The sequence below is a fragment of the Podarcis erhardii genome, assembly GCF_964252035.2.
Source record: "Podarcis erhardii genome assembly, chromosome: 10".
NCBI classification, from domain to species: Eukaryota; Metazoa; Chordata; class Lepidosauria; order Squamata; family Lacertidae; genus Podarcis; species Podarcis erhardii.
This window is the reverse complement of record NC_138500.1, coordinates 7277765-7301975: the sequence shown is the minus strand read 5'-3', so window position 1 is coordinate 7301975 and position 24211 is coordinate 7277765. Positions and strand designations below refer to the sequence as shown.

General features: G+C 43.5%; 1 protein-coding gene across 2 annotated transcripts in view; it reads left to right on the top strand.

The window, feature by feature from the left end:
- The first annotated feature begins 3164 nt into the window (after positions 1–3164).
- Positions 3165–24211, top strand: part of EXOC4 (exocyst complex component 4) — a 361468-nt gene continuing 340421 nt past the window's right edge. For both annotated transcript variants that reach the window (XM_081879704.1, XM_081879705.1), the window contains exon 1: positions 3165–3297. In XM_081879704.1, the coding sequence (XP_081735830.1) occupies positions 3212–3297 (86 nt within the window). In that variant the 5' untranslated portion in view covers positions 3165–3211. The remainder of the gene's footprint in view (positions 3298–24211) is intronic.

Sequence of the window (24211 nt, the reverse complement as noted above, 5' to 3'; positions counted from 1 at the left end):
ATTAAGTCCAAAAATTAATAGGACCCAAGTCCCACTTCTGGCATTAATGTCGCACACCCTGTACTTTTCTTCCTAAGGACAGTAGGAACCTTCTCCACGGTGCAAATCTCTGCAAAGGCAGCAGCAACAGATTGGCCTGAGCAGAAAAGAAAAAAGTTGCTCTTCCCTGTGATTCCTGAGCCAATCTAATCACCAGAGCTTAATTTCTAAAGAGAGAAATAGTGAATCAAATGCTTGCTTGAAAAGGCACACTTTTTTTGGGTAACGCCTGCTCTCATCGGCTGAGGCTGAGTGGGCAGGCTGTAGTTATTCCACAGGGATGGGAAGGCACTCTGTACGTGCTTATAGCTACACCTATATTTTTGCTTTATTAGAATATGTGCCCTGGGACTACTGAAAAGAGGGGTGAAATTAAGCAGCAACAGAGTCTGCTGCAGACAGAGCTCTCTGCCCACCCACCCCCCTTAAAAAAGCTGCATTAGCAACAGCATTTTTTCCAAAGGTTTCTGTAGCATATTTGGCTTGTAATGTCTGCAGCCCATTGACGAAGACGCGATTGAACGATCAAGGAGATGTTCATAACCCAGGGCTATGCGCTTATTGCTTTTTCCCGTGGAAAATAAAAGTCAATATAGGTTTTATTACATCCTCTCCAGTCCCTCTTCTCCTCACTCAGTTGAGAAGGGGGTAAAAATCACACTGACAGTCGTGTTGTTCACCCTTGTGCTGCTATTGATTATTTTCTGTTTATCTTCTTGGATTCATGGTCTGTTACCTGCAGCTTATCTGATCTATTGCTTGCTTGGATGCTGCAAGGCCCAAATAGCCCGCCAGGAGAAAGGCATCGCGATGGATGCTTCCCTTCCATCAAATGGCAGCTAAGGAAGTCACATAGTGGCTTCCCCTGGGCCGACCCATCCCTGAAATGGGAGCGCAATTTGCCGCTTCCCTGCTTGCTCAGAGCAAACAGCAAATGGTCACTAGGTGAAGAAAAAGTGCCTGTATTATAGCATGGGGGGGAATGCACTGATAAACAGTATGGTGTAGTGGTTAGAGCAGCGGTTCCCAAACTTGTTTGGGCTCATCCCCATTATTCATAATAGTGGTTTGCATGACCTATTAAGATAATAACACAATAAAATTCAAAATAGTAAGAATCAATTGCACGTTTATTTAAAATCCAATTAAAACCTTTTTATTTTAATTAATTCAGCAAAACTGGTGAACTTCATCCAGTGTTACCAGCTTTTCAAAGTCTGAAAGTCTTTATAATGCAGACACCCCCCTGCTGCCCGTTTGCCTCTTAGCATCCCCCTAGGCAATCCTATTAACCCTTGGGGAACCACTCAGAGTGTCAGGCTTGGACCAGGGAAACCAGGGTTCAAATCTCCACTCAGCCATGGAACTCACAGGGTGAGTTGGAGCCAGTCATTTTCTCATAGCCAAGCCTACCTTAGAAAGGCTTATCTTGCAAGCCTGCGGGCAGGGACTGTCTTGTTTTAATTGATTTTATGTAAGCCACTCTGGGAGCCCTTTTGGCTGAAGAGCCCTGAACAAATCCTCCAAATAAATAAATAGAAATATTTTAAAAAAAACCTGTTGTGGGAATCCCTTGTGCTTTCCTGAGCCCCTTTGAGGAAGAGCGAGGTGGAAAAATACAATAAATAAATGATCCCTAGTGGATTTCGCAATCGCTTGTAAAATCTGAAGAACTACACCTCAGTTTCTGCATCCCTGATGGATTTTGCAAGACTAGTCTCTAATGCATAAAGAGTAATAATATGGATAGAAAATCCAGGGGATCAATATGGCTCAGTCAGATGCTGTAGTGCAGGGATAGGAAACCTCAGCCTTGGGGCCTAAATGTGGCCCTCCAGGTCTCTCTGTCTGGCCCTTGGGACTTTCCTCAAACCACATTCCCTCTCCTTGGGCCACACCTCTTTCCAGACCAGTTTTGCATCCTCCTTGAGTGCTTTTGCCTGTCAGGAATGTGGATTTGAACTCTGATAAGGCTCCTTAGTAGCCTGAATGAAGGATAAAGAGGGGCGTGTGAATGTGTGTATATACTGCACAAAGCTAAATTCCACGTTTGTTGTTTTGGCCCGCTTTGCCTCCATCAATCCTTTGAGACTCGCTGCTTCCCTAGTTCAAGGGTGCAAAAGCTGATGGTGTAAAAACTGATGGAGTTTGGCAACATCTGGACCAAGGCTACTCTCCGCCCCACCTCTCAAGATGAACTTGGTGCTGTACATTGAAACTAGTCAGTCACATTTGAAATATTTCTTTACGTATAACCATTTGAACAATAATCTTGTCTTATTTTCTATTAATCAAAATTTATGTGCTACTTATTCAAGTGGTAATTAAAAAGCCTCTTAGTACTATATTCAATAAAATATATAGTTTTAATTCTATTAATGTTTATTTGGTGTGTTTTTTTAATCACTGTCCCCACCCACTTCTGTTTATAGCTGTTCCTATTTTATCTGAAAGCCGCCTTGAGTCCTTGTCGTGAGTCCCTGTCAGGGAAACAGGTGGGGTGTGTGTATGTGTGTGCATATATATCTATCTATCTACTACTACTACTACTACAAATAATAACAACTAATAAAACAGAATTAAAAATGGTAGATGTAATAACATTATCAAACTGTAAACAAAATCGATAGTTTAAAAACAAGCATTCCTAATAAAATCGCATGTTTGTATAGGCTTGCCTAAACAGAATAGTTTTTTAGCAAGCATCAGGAAAGGTACAATGAAGGCAGCTGCCTAAAATTAATAAAAATGTAATATTATTAATAACGTTAATTGCGTGTTGCTTTTTTCTTGTTACGACTACGAGGGGTTTCTTCTTTTCCATCCTACAGCAAGGTGTTTTGTGAATTTATCATCATACTAAATAAAAAAATCATGAAATGTGAAAAGCAACAACCCAGAATTGCTATTCCGCTTCTCTCGCTGCGGCCGCCTCCATCCTTGGTCCATTTGCCTCCCTCGCCTCTCCCACCTGTCAGCCTCCACCTGAGAAGCGGCTGGCAACTACAATCCCCAGAGTGCAACGCGCGAAGACGCGCAGCGCCCGGCGTCCTCCCCGCCTCTCCCCGGCCGCTATTGGGCGATTGGCGGCTAGACTGCGTGCGGATTGGCTGGAAGGCGGAGCGCGGGGCGGCGTGGGCGGGCTCGACCCTTGTCGGAGGCTGAGCCCAAGATGGCGGCGTCTGAGGCGACTGGCCGGTACAGGAGCAGCATGAGCAAAAGCAAGGACCCTTCCGGCCTGCTCATCTCCGTCATCAGGTAGCGGGGCCGGCCCCTCTCCCCACCCAGGGCCTGAGGGGAGGTCGGGGAGTGGGGAGCCGCCCCGCCCCACCCCCTCACCTTCGCGGCTGCCCCTGAAAGGCCCTCGAAGGGGCCTGCGCGTGAGGGAGAGATGCTCTGTGAGGGGTGAGGGGTGTGGGAGAGTCGGGGGCGGAGGCAGGAGAGCCAGCTGGGCCCTGGCAACGGCATTTGTGGGGGCTCGGGCACCCCAGGGAGTTGGCACCTATGGGGGTCGGAGAGTGTGTGCCTCGGAGAGGAAGGAGTGTGTCTGAGAGAGACAGTGAGATTGTGAGGGATTAATGCGTGTATAATAATAATAATAATAATAATAATAATAATAAATTTTATTTATATCCCGCCCTCCCCAGCCGAAGCCGGGCTCAGGGCGGCTAACAACACTAAAACAGTACAGCATTATAAAACAGTATAAAAATGGATTAAAATGAATTAAAATCAAAATTGATGGCAACCATAAACTAAAGTTTTGTAAAGATTGCCAGAGGAGGGAGTCAGGCTGCGCCCTGACCAAAGGCCAGGTGGAACAGCTCTGTCTTGCAGGCCCTGCGGAAAGATGTCAAGTCCTGCAGGGCCCTTGTCTCTTGTGAGAGAGCGTTCCACCAGGTTGGAGCCGCAGCCGAAAAAGCCCTGGCTCTAGTTGAGGCCAGCCTAACCTCTCTGTGGCTTGGGACCTTCAAGATGTTTTTATTTGAAGATCGTAAGTTCCTCTGTGGGGCATACCAGGAGAGGCGGTCCCGTAGGTACGAGGGCCCTAGGCCGTATAGGGCTTTGAAGGTTAAAACCAGCACCTTAAACCTGATCCTGTACTCCACCGGGAGCCAGTGCAGCTGGTATAGCACCGGATGAATGTGATCTCTAAGCGAAGACCCCGTAAGGAGTCTCGCTGCAGCATTTTGCACCCGCTGGAGTTTCTGGGTCAGTCTCAAGGGCAGCCCCACGTAGAGCGAGTGTATGTGTGATGGTGTGTGTGTTTGTGGGAGAATGTGCCTGTGTGTCAGAGGTTGTGTCTCAAAGGGAGTGTGTGTGTGTGTGTGAGAGAGAGAGAGAGAGATTGTGAGAGTTTGGATTTGATATCCCACTTTATCACGACCCGAAGGAGTCTCACAGCGGCTAACATTCTCCTTTCCCTTCCTCCCCCACAACAAACACTCTGTGGGGTGAGTGGGGCTGAGAGACTTCAGAGAAGTGTGACTGGCCCAAGGTCACCCTGCAGCTGCAGGTGGAGGAGCGGAGACGCGAACCCGGTTCACCAGATTACGAGACTACCGCTCTCAACCACTACACCACACTGGCACTTGAGGGATTAATGTCTGTAAGTGTGACAGAAAGTGTGTGTGTGTGTGTGTGTGTGTGTGTCAAGAGCAGTCATAGGCAAACTTGGCCCTCCAGATGTTTTGGGACTACAACTCCCATCATCCCTAGCTAACAGGACCAGTGGTCCGGGATGATGGGAATTGTGGTCTCAAAACATCTGGCAGGGGGAGTTTGCCTATACTATGCCCGGGTCAAGAGAGTTTGAGGGGGAGAGAGAGAAGGAGTGTGTGTGTGTGTGTGTGTGTGTGTGTGTGTGGAGAGATTGTGAGAACGATGAGGGGAGAGGTGTGTGTGTGTGTGAGAGAGGGAGAGTTTGAGGGAGAGTGTGTGCAAGAGAATGTAGGTCTGTGAGGAACTGTCTGTGATGGAGAGTGTCAGTCCCAGAGACACAATGATCCCTGGAATTCCTTGCGTTATTGGGGTTCTCCCCCTTTAACTCTGCTCTAGAGCATAGCTGTCAACTTTCCCCTTTTCTTGCCAGGAATCCATTTCCCTTAAAAAAAGGGAAACGTGACAGCTATGCTCTAGAGATACCTGGGTCTGGCTTTTGTCATCGAAACCTGGTTTGATGAGTATATTTATGTTACCTTCTCCCAAATGTGACCACCTGGTTGGTGGTGGTTGTTGTTACATACAGTGGAACCTTGGTTGTCGAATGTATTTTGTTCCGGAAGACCGTTTGACTTCCAAAACCTTCAGCAACTGAAGCGCAATTGCCAGTTTGCAAAATCCTTTGAAAAAATGGAGAAACGCGCCTCGGAAGCCGTTTGACTTCCGAAGCGCGTTCGAAAGCGCATTCACTTCTGAATTGTGTCAGATAACGATCTTTGGAGCTCGATCGTTGAGCCGTGGCCTCTGATAGCTTTACGATCCCAATCAGTCGTTTACAGCGTCCAGCACACTTCCTTCCTAGCTGCGCAACAAATTCTGCTGTCTCTTTAGCCACGGCTTAGCAGAGTAGCATACAGCGGTGTAAAGCAGTCTTTTTCTCCTTTTCTCCATGCAAGCATACACAGACAGGTTCGTCTATTTACAGCTCTTTATTGGAACATTTCAGCAAAACTGTCCATCGCTGCTTGCAGCCATGTCTCTCTCTCAAACACACAGAGAGAACAGAAAGTACAGGAAAACAAGCTCCTCCTTAGCTTCTAAAGCTGACGTCAGAAAGTGACGCACACCTCAGAACACTTAACCAGTTAAGTTCTGAACTCTCACAAATTGTCGGCGTTCGAAAGCTCAAATGTTTGACTTCCGAAGCGTTTGACAACCGAGGCTTCACTGTATTTATTTATACCCCACCTTTTCCCCTGACAGGGACTCAAGGCGACTTTCAGATAAAAATAAGAACTGCTTAAAACCTGAGGAAACAATAATTAAAAACAATTAAACATGGCTAGAATTTAAACTTATTTATCTATGTAAAACCCATTAAAACAATACAGATAATTACAATAGAAACTGCACCACACCAACTCCTTCATTAAAAGCAGTCAGTTTTCAAAATCCCATTGAAACAAGATCTGTGCAGTGACAGGAGGGGTGGGAAGCTGCCTAATACAGAATCAGGCCATTGGTCCATCTTGCTCAATATTGTCTGCACTGACTGGCAGCGGCTCCTCATTCTTTCAGGCAGAAGACATTCCCAGCCTTACCTGAAGACGCCACTGGGGATTGAACTGGGATCCTCCCACATGTAATCTCACTGTATACAACTTGTACAAGTGACAATAAAGTATTTCAGTGTAAGGGCACTGAGCTACTGTCCCTTCTCCAAGTAAAACAACTAAGCAAATATAAGTCATGTTTGATATGATGTGATTTAACATGGGTTTTAGGAACATAGGCCCTGTGCTGAGACCAGCAGTTCATCTTGTTTACACTGTTTGGCAGTGGCTCTCCAGGCTTTCAGACAGGGAGTCTTACCTGGCCCTACCTGGAGATGCCAAGGATTGAACCTAATAAATTCTGGGCCCTTATCCAGAAGGTCCAGAAGTTGCTTGACTACAACTCCCCTTTGTTCCTGACCATTTGTCTTGCTGGCTAGGGTTGGTGGGAATTGGTGGGAGATGTTCCTACTACTGATCAGGTACCCTGCCCAACAGTTGGCCACTTTAGCAGCTCTACCTAGTTCATTTTTTGGGGGGGTGTCTCAAAAAAAGGGTGGTGCAGTTCTCCACTCTGTTCTAGCAGCATTTCTGCTTGAATTGGTGGAAGTTAGTCAGAGAGAGCATGACTGTTCCAAGGTCACCCAGTAAGCTTCATGACTGACTGCATATTTGAACTTGGGTGTCTCCAGGCTTGTCTAATACAGTGGTGCCCCGCAAGACGAACGCCTCGCAAGACGGAAAACCTGCTAGACGAAAGGGTTTTCCGTTTTGGAGGCGCTTCGCTAAACGAATTTCTCTATGGGGTTGCTTCGCAAGACGAAAAAATCTTTCGAGTTCCCGCGGGTTTTTTCCGCTTTTTTCCTGCTTTTCCTAAGCTGCTAAGCCGCTTAACAGCTGATCCGCTGATAAGCCACTTCTCAGCTGATCGCTAAAAGCCGCTAGACCGCTAATAGCGCTAATCCGCTAAGCTGTCAATGGGCTTGCTTCGCAAGACGAAAAAACCGCTATACGAAGAGAATCGCGGAACGGATTCTTTTCGTCTTGCGAGGCACCACTGTACTCTGTCTAGGTGCAGCAGGGCACATGTTGACTCTTCTGTACTGGATCAAGGGGAAATGATGTTAGATGCAACTGCAACAAAACACTCCAATTGTACAAATATGTACCTGGAAAAGTAGAGGGTTCTGTTAGCACCCCTCCTTGGCTGAGACTGTTTGTGTAGACGTGAGTGTTCCGAATCAAAATCAGAGTGGCTTTACAGCTGCAGAGGTAAAAGAAAAAATTTAAAGGACTGGCTAGAAAAGGCCCCAGCTTCTCCCAGTACTTTAATTTGAGAGACTCAATGCTGTGGAGAATGTGAAGTAGTAACAAGAACGCCATTGAGTAGGCTGAGATTATATTGAGAGGGGGTATTAGTTAGTGATGTAGAAAGGCAGAGGTAAGACTTGCATTCATGCATTTTAGAAGTGGAACAAGTCTTCTCACATCTTCTGGTCGTATCTGTATATGGGTCTGTGGGGCTTTCTTTCATCTATTTCTTTAGGTCCAGATTCAACTAAATAGGTGTGCTAGCTGCAGCCAGTCCAACAAGTACCACAAACGTAACTGGCCATTTCCCGCTTTTCTCTTCCTGTGTACTCCTCCTACAAATTGATTCAGGGGAGGGGGTGAGGAGGACCCCCAGGACAGAGTGTAGGAGGGGAAGAGAAGATTTCATTCCATCTGGCAAGCAGAAATGCTTGCACTGTTGAATCCCACCCTCAATTACATTTATGAATCACTATTAAATATCCTGAAGCAATTTAATAAAACCATCAACAATAAAAACATATATAAAACAATTTCATATATATAAAAACTATTTCATACCCAATACAGTTATTGATGGGATAAAATGGTCCTCTTTGAGGGAAGCTGATATTAGTTGATTTAATCTGTGCTGCCTACGTCTTGTGAGTAGGTTGGCTAGAGCCTTCCCACATTGTTGCTTTCTGAAGTGAGCCTTTCCTCAATTTCGTTTTTTAGTAGTGTTCCAATTTGTTGACCCTGCCCACTTTTGGAGTATTGTAACTTTCCATCTGGGTGGACGCGGGTGGTGCTGTGGTCTAAACCACTGACCCTAGGGCTTGCTGATCGGAAGGTCGGTGGTTCGTATCCCTGCGACTGGGTGAGCTCCCGTTGCTCGGTCCCAGCTCCTGCCAACCTAGCAGTTCGAAAGCACGTCAAAGTGCAAGTAGATAAACAGGTACCAGTCTGGCGGGAAGATGAACGGCATTTCTGTGCGCTCCTCTGGTTCTCCAGAAGCTGCTTAGTCACGCTGGCCACACGACCCGGAAAAACTGTCTGTGGACAAATGTCGGCTCCCTCGACCAGTAAAGCCTGATGAGTGCCGCAACCCCAGAGTCGTTTGCGGCTGGACTTAACTGTCAGGGGTTCTTTACCTTTACCTTTTAAACTTTCCATCTGCACCGTGTTGCTGTTTTGTTCACATTCCTTTCTAAAATACGGGTAGATGGTATGGCACTTATGATCACACACTTGGTTGGTATAAACTCATGTGTCAGCCTATATTTATGCAGAATCCCTTATTTATGAATGTGAATGGATTGGTGTAACATCTTTCATTTTTTTTGCACTTGTGAAGTTTCACTCCGTTTAATTTTGGAATGCAGTAAAGTGGGAACCTTAAACTGATGTGGATTGGGTCCCCCTCCCCCACAACGCCTCCAAAATCATATCCCAGAGAGTTAAAAGGGTCTCGCACTCCCAGGAGCTTTTTTATAGGGTAGGTGTAGATCTGGAAAAGCAGGACAGAAAAAGGAAGCTCCATTGTGTGCACTTGGAAGTCTGTTGTGTAAACGGAGCTGCAGAGTTGGATATATTCCTGTGCCTCTCCAAGATGATCTCACCTGAACTACCTTTAATCAGTGAGGCCATACAATTATTATTTTTATTATCTTATCAAGTGATACAAATAACTTTGCCGTTCATCATTTGATATTATTATTTAAGTTGTATTTAACCATATTGTGTTTTAAAGAAGGACTGCATGAGGGCCAGAGCTCACATTTATTTACAGTAGTGCCTCGCAAGACGAAATTAATCCGTTCCGCGAGTCTCTTCGTCTAGCGGTTTTTTCGTCTTGCGAAGCAACCCTATTAGCGGCTTAGCGGATTAGCGCTATTAGCGGCTTAGCGGCTATTAAAGGCTTAGCGGCTATTAGCGGCTTAGCGGCTTAGAAAAAGGGGGGGAGCGAAAAAACTCGCAAGACTCGCAATACATTTTCGTCTTGCGAAGCAAGCCCATAGGGAAATTCGTCTTGCGAAGCGCCTCGAAAAACGGAAAACCCTTTTGTCTAGCGGGTTTTTCGTCTTGCGAGGCATTCATCTTGCGGGGCACCACTGTATTACTTTTACACAAGCCCTTTTTTCCAAGGAGACCAGAGTGCTGCTTGCAGTTACCTTGTTTTATTCTTACAGTAATGGTCAGATGGTGATTTGTGAACTGCATAAATGGATAAATTACCTTGCATTTTTGCCTTCCCCTTTCCATATATTGAATGTGGGGTTGAGAGACCTAATCTAAGGTTGTTCATTTCTGTAGCTTAGGTTGAAAATGTAAGTTAGAAGATTATACAACAGAGCTGTTAATGAAAACTGATCTCATGAGTTCTGACATTTAGGATACAAAAGAAATCGATTGAAATAGTTCTTGTGTGGGCACTGGAAGCTTGCTCCTGCCGTGTTTGCTATCAAGGCATTGCGGTGCTGAGGTACAATATGAGGTTTTGAAAGTAAAACTGACTGGAAATGAAAGGTGACCTATTAATTTTATTGTCCAAACTGACTGCAAAAAGTAAATGGCACAAAGGAAATTAAAGTGGATGCTCTTTTAGCAGGAGCTTGGGTTTTAAAAAAGAAAAGAAAGACTGTTCTGAATAGGTGCCATTTTTTCCTTCCTATTATGAAATTCTGAAAAAAAGGGTGTTCTCAATCATGATTGGATTTCTGGTGGAGTTGAATGAATTTATTTGCCGCTGAGGGCCTCAGTGAAATCGAACATACTCTGGAGGCTTGAGGATGACATATCTTTTGCTAAAATTTACTGCAAATTGGATTCATAGATGTGGCTAGATTGCTGATGAGGCAACCAGCCAAGCAACACACAACACCTCTGGTCTAAAACATCTGCACTGGCTGCCCATATGCTACTGCATCAGGATCAAGCTTCTTATGTTGATATACACAGTCTTGAACAACTTGGGTCCAGGGTACCTTATGTACCCTGAGCCCTTATATCCCACCTTGATCGCAGAGATCATCCAGAGGAGCGCTATTAGTTGTCATCAGTGTTATAGAGGTTTGACTGGTCTCAACTAGAAGGTGGGCATTTGGTGTGGAACACTGTTCCAGCAGAGATTCAGCACATATCCTCACTTTTGACTTTCAGGCGTCTCTTGACCTTTTTATGCAGGCAGGCCTTTGCCGTTGTTTAATATTTAATTTATTGATTAATCAGTCACTTTAATTAGTATTTGCATTATTTTTAATGGTGTTTTTATTGTTACACTCCACCCTAATATTTTATGCTGTGGCGGTATAGAAATAGCTAGTAGCTAAATGATTGAATGAATGATGCCACTGCTTCTTCAAATAGGCCCATTACCTTTGACTTTATTGCCTAGCATTTAATTCAGGAAAACAACTAATGACTTTTTTTGGAAACCATAATGGGGTATTTTCCACGGCTGAGATTTTTAAGTCAGAAGTGTCTCCTGCTTTTTGGTCCAAGGGCTACATGCATCCATCTCCATCCCCCCCCCCCCGGACCTCATTCCAATCCATAATCTTTTGTGCACATAGGCACTCACAGCAGCACCTCACCTCCCGCAGCTGACCTGTACTGATCAGCTGAGAAGGGGGTTATTGTCCCACTCCACTAATTAAATAATCAACTTGATCTGTATCCCTACTGGGGTGCTAGGCTGGCAGAGAGGTGTACATATTATTTATTTATTGCTGCTACTACCAAAATTGGTGGGATCTGAGCAGGATAGAAAAAAATGCTTGGGGGGATCAGCTCAGCTCCCAAGACTAATGTTTAACCTCCCCTGCTTTAAATTATTTCAGATAGTGCAGGCCCTTTTTTAGTGGACAGAACTTCTGAATAAACAGAGATTCTTACAGATGTGGCACTTGTCCCAAGGAGGATATAGTCATGCTACTCTTTAAAAAATAGCAAATGTGACAGAAGTAAGGGGGAGAAAGAAAGTCAGATCACTTTAACAATAAGAATAATCCATCAAAAAGATAAATAATCCATCAATCCTAATGTAAACATATATATTACCGTAACCTCTCCATAAGTCCAAATAGGAAATTGACAATTATAATATGCATTCAAATAAAATCAGGTAAAATCTTCAGACTATTGAGGAATGGATAGTGAGTGTTTGTCTTTGCAACCTTGAAGTATATATAGATCTCTTTGCAGCAATAAAAACTTGCAGGCTCCATTTTTGTTGTCCATCCGTTAGTCCCCTCATCACAAGAATCCACAAATATCGACGTTAATATGGACAATGATTTGTGACCAAACGAGCAACACCAGAGGACATACCCCCCAGAGGGAATCCGCCATTGTTGGTGGCGCCGCCTCCGGAAGTCCGTGGATGCTATACTATTTAAACATCTTGCCATCCTAATTGCATTGAGATGGTTTAACACTCTGGTAAGCAAGAAAGGCTCAGGAAAGAGGTGTGTCTCTTCTCACCCGGAGTCAGCTTTGGATAAGAACTGAAACAGGTGTCCCCCATCACCCCATCTTTCTGCAGAGAAGAAAGATTCTTTCTCTTTGCCCAGTCCTTCAGCAGGCACAGAGAGTTTGATGGGAAGGCTGCCTGAGGCTGCTGTGGGTCTAGTGCCTTTATTTTGCCTAGCTGTCATAGAATAGAATCATAGAATCATAGAATCATAGAGTTGGAAGAGACCACAAGGGCCATCGAGTCCAACCCCCTGCCAAGCAGGAAACACCATCAGAGCACTCCTGACATATGGTTGTCAAGCCTCTGCTTAAAGACCTCCAAAGGAGACTCCACCACACTCCTTGGCAGCAAATTCCACTGTCAAACAGCTCTTACTGTCAGGAAGTTCTTCCTAATGTTTAGGTGGAATCTTTTTTCTTGTAGTTTGGAACCATTGCTCCGTGTCCGCTTCTCTGGAGCAGCAGAAAACAACCTTTCTCCCTCCTCTATGTGACATCCTTTAATATATTTGAACATGGCTATCGTATCACCCCTTAACCTCCTCTTCTCCAGGCTAAACATGCCCAGCTCCCTTAGCCGTTCCTCATAGATCCCTCATTCTGTGTCACTTGTCTAGATCCCTCATTCTGTGTCACTTGCCAAACTAATGTATGGGGAAATAGGAAATCATAGACCTCCTGTCTTTAAAGTGTTGCCATGAATTAGAAAAAAATAATGCATCTTTTGCTTTGCGATGTTTATGGACTGCTTTCCTTTTCTAGTTTATCTCCTCAGTTGTAATGTGCTAGTGAGTAATCCATTGACCATTTCTTAGGTATCTGTTAAAGTATCAACATTTCTTCAGAGTTTTTTAATGCACCAATTTACGGTGAAATAAAATTGTGCTGGGTATAGTTTTAAAGGCATGGTTGACAACTACCTAATGGATGTAAAAATTCTAAAGGCTGTAATTGTAGCTGCTGTCTAAAAACCTCTTGTGGACGGAGTGTTTGAGATGCAACTCAATCTGTATTTGTATCTTTAAAATGTAGTGTACTGGGTGGAGAAATCCAGCAACTGGTGAAGGACAAGCTGGACAATATTGTCTTCTAGAGGGATATGTTTATGTGCTTCTATTGATTTCTTTCTCTCCCCTCCTCCTCCTCCTAACCTTTTGTTTTGCCCCTACTTGGTTGGAACGGCTTTTGTATTCTGAAACAAGCTATCTGGCATTTAGCAAATGCTATGTCTTGGTGAGAGCTTGTCAGAATTTTTTTAATTGGTGAATGTATCTGCCTTTATTTATTGTTAGGATTTTTGTTATCTAGTTCAGGCTGCAGTCCTATGCACCCTTACTTGGAAGTAAACCTCACTGAACACAGTGGGACTTCTGAGTAAACTTGCATAACACTGGACTTGTAAGGATTGCTTTAAAAATGACAACCCCACCAACCTTCTGTCTTAAAGGCCTTCTTTAATTGGGAAAACAAAGTTTGGTTTTATGTTTTTGTCATTGGGACACACTCTGAATGTTAGGAAGGATTATCTGGTTTAAATAAAGTTCGAATTTCAGAAAGGAAATAGGGAAATAGTATAGAAAGGTATCCACTAATACTGAAATGCATGCTTAACCTGAGAGCAAATCCTGTTGAACTAATCTGGACTTAATATTAAGTAATGAGTGAGTTTATATATATTTGTAAATACTGAAGGAGAAGGTAGTCATAGCTTACGTATACTGATGGATGTTCTTACAGGTAGTAGAGGCCCAGTTCACTAGGCTAAACCATGGCTGAGCATGAATGAATGAGTATGCAGGAATGCACAGGAAAAATGGCAGCTTCCTCATTCCTCCTTCATTTCTGCTGCCACCTCACTACCCCACACTAAGCCATAGTTTGGCTTACTGTTGCATCTGAAGCTGGGCTGATAGTTTGTCTTGCTCTAGAAAAAGCATGAGCTATAACCCAGGCTTGTTCATGGCTTACCAGTTACCACTTGAGGTTAGTCTGTGGGAGATAAACCATGCATCCAGGTTGGGACCTAACACAAGCTACATACACTATGACTTAGCTCTTGGTGGCGGCAGCAGGAGCAGAAGAATAAGGCAGCCATGTTTCCCCACCCCCGTGAGTGCTCACCTGTTCATACTTAGCCTTGGTTTGGTCTAGCATAACGTCTGAAACGGCCCAATGATTTCAAACTACCAGGAACATTTGCTAAGAGGTACCAGCAAGGCAGTTGAATTAAATATGTTTTGATAAGGCACAAGCTCTCTTCTAGTCCAAAATCATCTAGTCCATCCCCCTGCAATTTAGGAATCTTTTGACCGATGTGGGGCTTGAAACCTCAAACCTGAGATTAAGAGTCCCATGCTGCTCCAAAAGCACCTTGTTAACTCACTCTTTGGCTTGCCTCTTTGTGCTTGGTGTGGTGTGGCAGTATGGTTAAAGATTCAAGCTAAGCAATCTCTGGTTCAGATATGTCAACCATGAATTCACGTGGTGGCCTTATGGTGAGCTCCTATTTCTCATCACCAGCACCCCTTCCCCCCCCAAAAAATAATCTGGCCTGCCTTTGTAAGGAATGGGGAGAGAATGCTTGTGAATGTACTATGCAAATGCTTAGTAGTTCGGTTTTAGAAGAGCAATACAGTGGAACCTCGTGTTATGTACCGTCCTCCTTGCGAATGCTATGGGTTACGAGCTCCACAAACCTGGAAGTAGATGCCCCTTGTTGCGAACTTTGTGAGTGGAAGTTGCACACTGACAGTGCGGCAGCAGGAGGCGCCATTAGTGAAAGTGCGCCTCATGTTATGAGCAGTTTCGGGTTACAAACGGACCTCCAGAACGGATTAAGTTCGTAACCGGAGGTACCACTGTAATACAATTCAAGTGTTCTGTGTACCTCATCTTAATTCGGACAACAGTTATGTCTTATCATTCTAATATTGTTGGGGTAAGGGTAGGCTGGAAGCTGAGGCTGAAGGAAGTGAGGTTTTCCTGAGGTACCTTGTTGAGGTTGTGGTTAAGCTGGGTTTGCTTTGCTCAGAGCAGCAAACAAGCATAGTTAGTGTCTTATAACAGAACTAAAAATTCAAGTCCATCTCTACTGGTGAATCAGCTTGTCCCATTGAGCCTGATGCAAAGAACTGAGAGCTTTTCTAGTTTGGCAGTGTGATAACAGTTGACAACACATTCTCCTTTCTGAGAATTAGAGCTGTATCACAAATTCCACTGAGGGAAGGATTTTAGTTGTGTCTGGGCACTTGTCAGTTCTTGCTGTTGATATCCCTCGTTCCGACAGTCCATCTCTATTAACAGGTACAAACTGATATTCCTTCCAGCAAATGGCTGGTTCCCCAGGTGCATATTTTATCTCCCATATATTTTAATCTGTAGCCTTTTCAGCTCGCCTTTTTTGTTCCACATGCCCTGCTTTCTAAATAGGTATGTTCAGTGAAATTGAAGAAATAATGAGATAATGTGTTATGCATTTTAGGTTAAATCACTAAATATCCCTATTTCATTTATCTTGAGTATATTTTAGCTTATCCCCCCCGCCAATTTGTGTAATTGCTTCAATGGGATTTCAGAATGTATTATCAGATATCTATTTTGAGGTTAAGTACTGCCAGAAGCTGTAGATAATTTCATATGGGAGTTGTCCTTAAAAATAACTTTTCAATTATAACATTCAAATAAGATTTCTTACATTCTGAAAGCAGTGAACGCACACACCTCTGGACACTTACTAGAATATACTCCATGTCCAAACTTGGGCTTTAAATAACGTTTATTTACTATTTATTATTTATTTGAGAATGCTTAAATTACCAAAGTTTCTGTCTAAGCAGTGTACATAAAAATTAAAAAGCATGCAATGGAAAACTTGTGGCAATGCTACATTTTTTGGATGCAGACCAGTGGCTGTTGTCAGTGATGACTGGTGATCAAATACACTTTTATTGTTTAGGGTTGACAGAGTGAAATGTAGCCCTGCTCCCTAGACATATATAAGCTGAGATAAAGATTTTGGAAGGCTTGTTGAAAGAGGAGTGTCTTTTTCAGAGGCCAAAGACAATAGAGAAGGAACATAGTTTTCCTAGTTTTCCTTTCTATAGTATTCAACTCACTTCACACATTCTCATCCAGCACATCTTTAGCATAGTGAATGTGCTATGGTATGTGAACTCCATATGTATGTTTTAATAAATTACTTTTTTATAGATAAGCTAATTCCTGTCAAAAGGTGGTTCTTCATCCTTTTAAAATGAACGGCTAGATGGACGTTTCCAAGAGAGGCCACCACAGAAAGAATCCTGTTCTGCTTCCTCTTAGATATTACAGCGTGAATAAATGTTGCCTGAAGTAGACATTTTTTAGATGATCCCAACAAGCTTGTATGTGAAGTGATCCTTTGTTGTCGTTTAGTCTTGTCCGACTCTTCGTGACCCCATGGACCAGAGCCCGCCAGGCACTCCTGAAGTGATCCTTAGGACTACCTGATTAGGCAAAAGCTCCATCTAGTCCACTGTTCTTTATCGATCAGTTTCATCAGGTTTCCAGTTTTTTTGTGCATGGCCAGAGATCCCTGTCAGCCCCAGTATCTGAACTATGTAGTGCTATAAATGCTCAGAATTACGTAACAAGGCAAAGAAAAATAAGCCCATTCAGATAATATTGAAACATTTGTTTTCCTGTGAGTTCATGTGAAGTTGTTCAGATCTCTGTGCTTCTAATGCAAAAGAAGCAACCCTGTCCATGATGGATCTTTCTGTTCTAGCAAAAAATTGATTTTATGCAGATTAAACCATGAGCCAGAGTTAAGGTAGCAGAGGAAAGAATTTAGCTGTAACTGCTTTGTGAATGGGACAGTCTTGGATAATGAGGAATATCATTTATGGAATCAGAGACATAGGTACAGTGCCTCTAGCAAAAAATGTATTTTCTCTAATGGCCATCTAACATGGCCAAAGGCATTTGCTGAAACCTTAGGTGTGTCTTTCTGGCAGAATAGTAAGGTTGGAAAAATACACATTCATGTTTAAAGTTGAACATTACACCATGGAGCAGATTTAACTCAACAAAACAATGATATAGCTTGTAGAATAAATATATCTTAGCTGATGTTTAAAATTGAACTTTAATGAAACTCTATGGTAAAATATGTGAAAACAAGTTAACATAAAGCCTAAGGAGTCATATTCCTCCCCAATTTTCCCATTGAGATGTGGAATGGAAAGGAAAAAATATGGCACACAAGGACAGATGACATCACATGTGTGGCACATGTAGTCAGTCTGAGGATGCTTCTTTTATGTTCTTTGTGTGGTATCTTTCTCCACATGTAATTGTTGTGATGACAATCTTATGGTAGAAGTTCACTTCCAGTATGTGTTTTTTGGAGTAGCAGGTTGTCAGGGCTGGCGAATTATCAAATTGTTTTCTGATTGATTGCCTAATATTGCAGACTGGTGCAGTAATTATCTGTTGTTCCTCTGTACCATGCAGTAGAGTGGAGTCTGTAGATTTGTCTTGTGAGGTCTTAATTCAGTGTTACTTCTTTCCACTGCTATGAATTGGGGTTGTCAACTGATCAAATGTTTTAGTCGATTAAGTGTCGTGCTTTAACTCATTAATCAAAGTAAATATTATATTACCTCAATGAAAGTGATATTTCCGAGGACATGCAATGAAGACAGCAGTTGCTTTCAAGTAAATAAAACTGACAAATTGTTTATTCCCAGGAAAATGATTTCAGATGTCTGAATCAGTTCTGAGATGTATAAAAATGGTTCAGGGCAGCACTAAACCACCCTTAAAAAACACAACCCAGCCACCTTGTTTCTTGGAATCTAGATAAGCAATCCAGTCCTCCTTCTGCTGCATCACAGCACTCTTGCAGTGGACAGAGCTGCTTCCATGGATTCAGGCCCAGCTCAAATTAAAGTTAATTGTGAGTGTTGGTTTAGCTAGGCAGTCTTTTTGTGAGCTTTGTTCAAGAACTGATCTAACCAGACAGTGCTAGATCTACAGATTTTGCCATGGGACAATGGTCTGCGCTGCTGTCCCCACTCTCCCTAATTATGAACTCCAGTCGGGGAATATGATGGTTATAGCCAGTTTCCAGTAGCAGAAGTTCACGATAAGGGCTGCTGTCCTCAATTCAATAAATAAGATTAATTGTATTAAAGCTGGCTTTTCAGCTATGCAAGATACACACACACACATAGAATCATATAATTGTAGAGTTGGAAGGGACCCCAAGAGTCTTATAGTCCAATCCCCTGCAGTGAAGGAATCACAGCTAAATGTTCCCTGACAGATGGCTACCACTCAAACATGCCATTCAAAACTAATAAAGATGACCCAAAAGAAAATTAGAGGCTAACCAAGAAAAATATCATGGTTTGGTTTTTTAAGTGCTTCCTAATTCCTTTGGGAGTTTCTCCATATTCTTCCCTTCTCAGCTTCCTGAGTGTGGTGATGGTACCATTCCCTGCCAGCAGCCCTACGGGAGCCCAATGGGAGTGGCTGACTTACTCCCAAGTAAGCCTGAGAGTAGCAAGGCACCTCCTCCTACAGCAGAGACCCACCCAAGGGCACCCTTCCCCATATACTTGATTGGGTCTGGGAGTCCATGGAGCCTGCCCAGGGAGAGGTGTGGACTGGTGGAGGCAGCTCCACCAGGGCAACTGAGCATGCTTCCGAGCACTCCTTTCTGCCTGATCTGTAGTACCTCCCTCCCTCTCTCCTTTTAGCAGCTACACCGTTGAGGCAGGATGTGTGGGGCAGTGTGCTCCTATCTTTTCTTCCTAGGACCCCTTGTCTGCCCTGCCTGCCTTCCACAGGGCTGTGGGAAGGGGTCTTCCAAGGACAAAAGGGTCCCTCAGAGGCTCTCATGCTTGCTTCACTAGAAGAGCAGGGGAGGGCAATTTTATTGCCCCCTCTAAACTTCATCCTGGAGCACATGCCTCTTTTCGCCTCTGCTAGATCCAGACCTGTAATCAGCCCCTAGTAGTTTGAAATTCTTAGAGGAGTTAAAATTCTTAGAAGCCAATATTAGACTTTTTTTAAAAGTGCCAGTCACATAAAGTATCAAGCATTTTGCTTCTACATACTGTAAATGGATAGGCACTCAACCACCTGAGCTGGTTTTTAGAAGGGAGTGATTGCTCTCTATGGAAATGCTTGTTCAGTGCATTTACCCACATTTGAATGAATGAATGAATTTATTAATACGGTCACAGACCAGCGTCAACGTACACAATATCACAGATCATAAAAAAAAATCAAAAATACAAGGGACAATATGAATATAACAAGGATTTAAATATAAAAATTAAAAATTAATTGTTATCGTGCCCCCTGTAATTAACATTTGGGGGTTTCGTCATTATGGGGTACCACTTGCTACCTGTGATTGATTGCAGACCCACATTTGTTATTTTAGGTGAATCTTGTTGTCACTAGTATTTTCTGTCATGGCAAAAAGCAGGGATGGAGAGTGAGGAATCATTTTTGTCGTTTGCAACTCCCCTCTATTTGCATGAAGCACATAAGGCACATAACCTGGATCTCACCCATTCCTCCTTGATCTTACTTGGTACCTGAAACCTACAGACACCCTGTCCTGCCTTTTCAGCTTCTTGTCAATTTTTTGGCCTTTAACGAATTAGCCCAAATGAAAAGTACACACTTTAATGCCTTTAAAAAACAAAACAAAAACCTTAACCTTCTATTTCTTTGTTGTTGCACAGCCTGGATGAGTAGCCAAGTGGCAAATTGCATGGCTGTTTGCATGTTTTCTTACACTCCCATTAAAAGTAACTTTGTGTTTTTAAAACACTGCATCTTATTGCAGTTCTTGAGTTGGCAGGCTTGTCCGCTTTTATTTATAAATGCATATATCCATTTTTCAAAAAAAGCTTTCACAGAAGAATACAATAAAATCACAACAGTGCAGCCAAAATAAACATTTAAAACATAGGGTTGTATCTAGCTAAATTCTGCTTGTAGGTCCATTGAAATGAATAAACCCAAGTTAGTCATTCTTGTTAATTCCAATGGGTCTACTCTGACTAGCTTTGGATGCAACCTGCATAGATTATCCAGTCTATTAGAATGGCAAAACAAGAGGTTCTGTTGAGAATCCCTTGAAATACATATTATCTATAAAGATTAAGCATAATTAGTGCTTGCCTAAATAGAACGGACTTAAATGCCTGCCTGAATGGAGCAAGGTCCTAGATTTAGATAATGTACTAGCAGGGCATTGTACATGACTTGACTTCATTATGTGCATGCCAGAGGTAGTTTTGAAACTGAAGGGTGGCAAATAAATGTGTTTCTGAAATATAAGTTCCATTGCATACGGTTTCAAGATACTATCCCGCTTTGGCTGGCATTGCATAGTCAATGTTGTTTTGTCTTTGTGGCCAGATCTAGTCCAAGAGGGGCAGATTTAATATGAACACACAGTAAACCTCTCAGAGGAGCTGCAGGAGATAAGGCCTTTTGGAAAATGCAGTGCTGGTTTTGAAAAAGTGACAGTTGCTAGAACAATGGGGTTGCTAGTTATCAGTTATAAGCTAGGTATAAGGTAGATTTTTGAGTGATTTGTAGTACATCTTCAAGATTTTTGACTTACAGTGGTACCTCAGGTTACATACGCTTCAGGTTACAGACTCCGCTAACCCAGAAATAGTGCTTCAGGTTAAGAACTTTGCTTCAGGATGAGAACAGAAATTGCTTGGCAGCGGCGGGAGGCCCCATTAGCTAAAGTGGTGCTTCAGGTTAAGAACAGTTTCAGGTTAAGTACGGACCTCCGGAATGAATTAAGTACTTAACCCGAGGTACCACTGTACTGTTGTTTAAGAATAGTAACCCCCCTCTTTTTTTAAAAAAACAACAAAAAGCCTCCCCCTTTCTAAATTCAGTTGGCATCCCCTAGCATGGTCTTTCTGGGCCTGTGGGCAAGTTTGCAAACTGGAGAAGCTGTTGTGGGCATAGTGCATGCTCTGCACCCTTGCACACTCATTCCCTGCCCATCAGCAGTTACCTAACTGGAGTGTGGGAGGGATGGTTTTGAGGGGAATCCCTGTTGTAAAGAAAGGGTTGACCCTTACCATTCTAGTTGCAACCCCTGAAATTACTGTCCTCCACCTATGCTTGAGAAAACTGGGCTTGAGAAAAGAGCGGGCGGGTGGGAGACAGGACGCTGCAGGTGTCAGGGAATGTGCCCCATGGGCTGGAGGGATCCTGAAGCTTTGGAGGAAAAACCAAGAGTGGATTTTTGTGTGACAGGACTGTCAGCATAGTTCTGATACTGAAAGCAAATTCCTGGACTTGATTCTAAGAGAATGGTGCCACCTCTGAACCACTTGCTGGTGAGTTTTATTGCGGGTTCTAATAACACCCCCCTCCATAGCTCCCACAAGCCTGAAGGCTGCCCACCGTTTATCTAGGTAATTAATGCAGTATAGCTTATTATTTTCTGAGGTGCGTGGTTGCCAGCAGATCAAGTTGAAATATACACCAGCTTTTTAATATTTATGTATTTATTATCCTGCCTTCTGTTTGCAGTAGTGTTTTCAGAAGTTTGAAAGCAGAAAAGTTTTTTGGTTTTTTTTGCTAGGGCAAACACTTCATTTCTCCTCCTCCCTACCTCCTTTGCAAACACTTTGTTGACTTTGCTCCAACAAACATTTTAATGGGACCACAGTGAGTGTTCAGATTCCCTTCATTTACTTTTCTGCAATCTCAGCAGGAATGTATGTAGAGTCCTGAGAATATTAAGTATCTCTTGCCTTGCTCTGAAGGAACATAATGTTTGGATCATAATGGCACACCTGGTGATTTTTTTTCGGAGGCTTTTTGCTAGGCTCTGACTGAAAAGAGCATGGTAACAGTCTGAATGTGAAGAAAAACTTTTGTAATAATAATAATAATAATAATAATAATTCCCAACTAGATTGAGGGAGGATTTTTATTATTGAGAAGAAGGATAATTATTAATATGGAACAAAATATTGCAGACTAATAAAAATAGAGTCTTGTGAAAAAGGTTCATAGTTTAATGGGAGCAGTGGTGGAAATGGGCCTGGGAAATGCATGCCCCGCGTAAGCCACTTCCTCCTCCCGTGTAGTGCTTTTTACTGCGGGGATGGGGTGTGTGTGTGTGGGGGGGCTTCCCTTCCTTACAGTCTAAGGATTCTATAGAGAGAAGAACTGGGCTTGAGTCCCATTGCTCAAGCTGCACACTTCCCAGTTCAAGAAAAGAGGTTGCAACAATGCAGTTGTTACCTCTGCCTCATGGGTAGGCAAATTAAGGCCCGGGGGCCGGATCTGGGCCAATCACCTTCTAAATCCTGCCTGCGGACGGTCCAGGAATCAGCATGTTTTTACATGAGTAGACTGTGTCTTTTTATTTAAAATGCATCTCTGGGTTATTTGTGGGGCATAGGAATCCATTAACCCCCCCTCCCCAATATAGGCCAGGTGCCCACAAGGTCTGAGGGACAGTGGGTCTGCTGAAAAAGTTTGCTAACCCCTGCTCTGCCTGATCCAAGTCCGTCCACAGAAGCTTATTGTTGATGGAGTGTGGCTCTTAGGCTGAGAAAAGCCCTCTGCTTGGTCTATATATTAATGGTGCTAATGAGGAGATCCAGGATGCTGATGACACTAATCAGGAGACTCACAACTTCCTCCTGCCAAAGAAAAGAGGAAAACATGTGTTTTTGTTGTATTCTTTTGGTGACTGTTCAGCTCCTACATATATTAAAGGCTTCCTCTTCCTTTATAACATGCTTTATATGCTACTATGAAATGTTGCTCAAGAGTCAGATGCCTGTTTGAAAGTGCCCTCCCTGTGTAAAAAAATGGGCACCTTGATGGCAGAAAGTGAGGAGGAATTAAAGAACCTTTTAATGAGGGTGAAAGAGGGAAACTCAAAATATGGTCCGAAGCTCAACATAAAAAAAACCTAAGATCATGGCCACTGATCCCATCACCTCCTGGCAAATAGAAGGGGAAGAAATGGAGGCAGTGAGAGATTTTACTTTCTTGGGTTCCATGATCACTGCAGATGGTGACAGCAGTCATAAAATTAAAAGATGCCTGCTTCTTGGGAGAAAAGCAGTGACAAACCTAGACAACATCTTAAAAAGCAGAGACATCACCTTGCTGACAAAGGTCCTTATAGTTCAAGCTATGGTTTTCCCAGTAGCGATATATGGAAGTGAGAGCTGGACCATAAAGAAGGCTGATCACCAAGAATTGATGCTTTTGAATTATGGTCCTGGAGGAGACTCTTGAGCAGGCTTTCTCAACCTATGGGTCCCCAGATGTTGTTGGACTACAACTCCCAACACCCCTTAGCTCTGGCCTTGCTGCTCTTGAGAGTCCCATGGACTGCAAGAAGATGAAACCTGTCCATTCTTAAGGACATCAGCCCTGAGTGAAACAAAAGAAGTGCCATGGTCAGATCACTTCCTGGTGCAACTGGACTTCTCCGCGACCCTTCCCCTCTGCAGGGAGGTGGGACCAATTCGGATGGTCCGCCCCACCACTTAATGGATCCAAATGGTTTCCAGAGAGTGGTAGGGGATGCTTTATCCTATGTTGATGGCCTTTCAGCTGATTCCCTGGTGGCCCGCTGGAATGCGGAGTTAACCAGGGCTATCGACTGTCTGGCTCCGAAGCGCCCTCTCCGATTGCATAGAGCCTGGACAGCTCCGTGGTTTTCTTCGGAGCTGAGGGCGATGAAACAATCGCTGAGACGGCTAGAGCGTCGGTGGCAAAAAACTCACTCCGAATCTGACCGGACACAGGTTAGAGCTCATCGTCGAGCCTACCAAGTGGCGATAGCAACGGCGAAGAAGACTTTCTTCACCGCCTCTATTGCATCTGCAGAAAATAGTAGCAGCAGACTCTTTCAGGTGGTTCGTAATTTAACGGAACCACCTTTACCACCGGGGCCTTGTAAAGACCCCAAGATCTCCTGTAACGATTTTGCAAAGTTTTTTGCAGATAAAATCACTCATATTCGGAAGCAGCTAGACACCACCGTGGGAGCAGGGCTGGGGCGGGAGAGTGCTAGAGCTCTGTCTGGTCAAGTTGCATGGAATCAATTTCAATCCGTTACCCCCAAGGATGTGGACAGGCTGCTTGGACGCGTGAAACCAACCACCTGTCTCCTGGATCCTTGC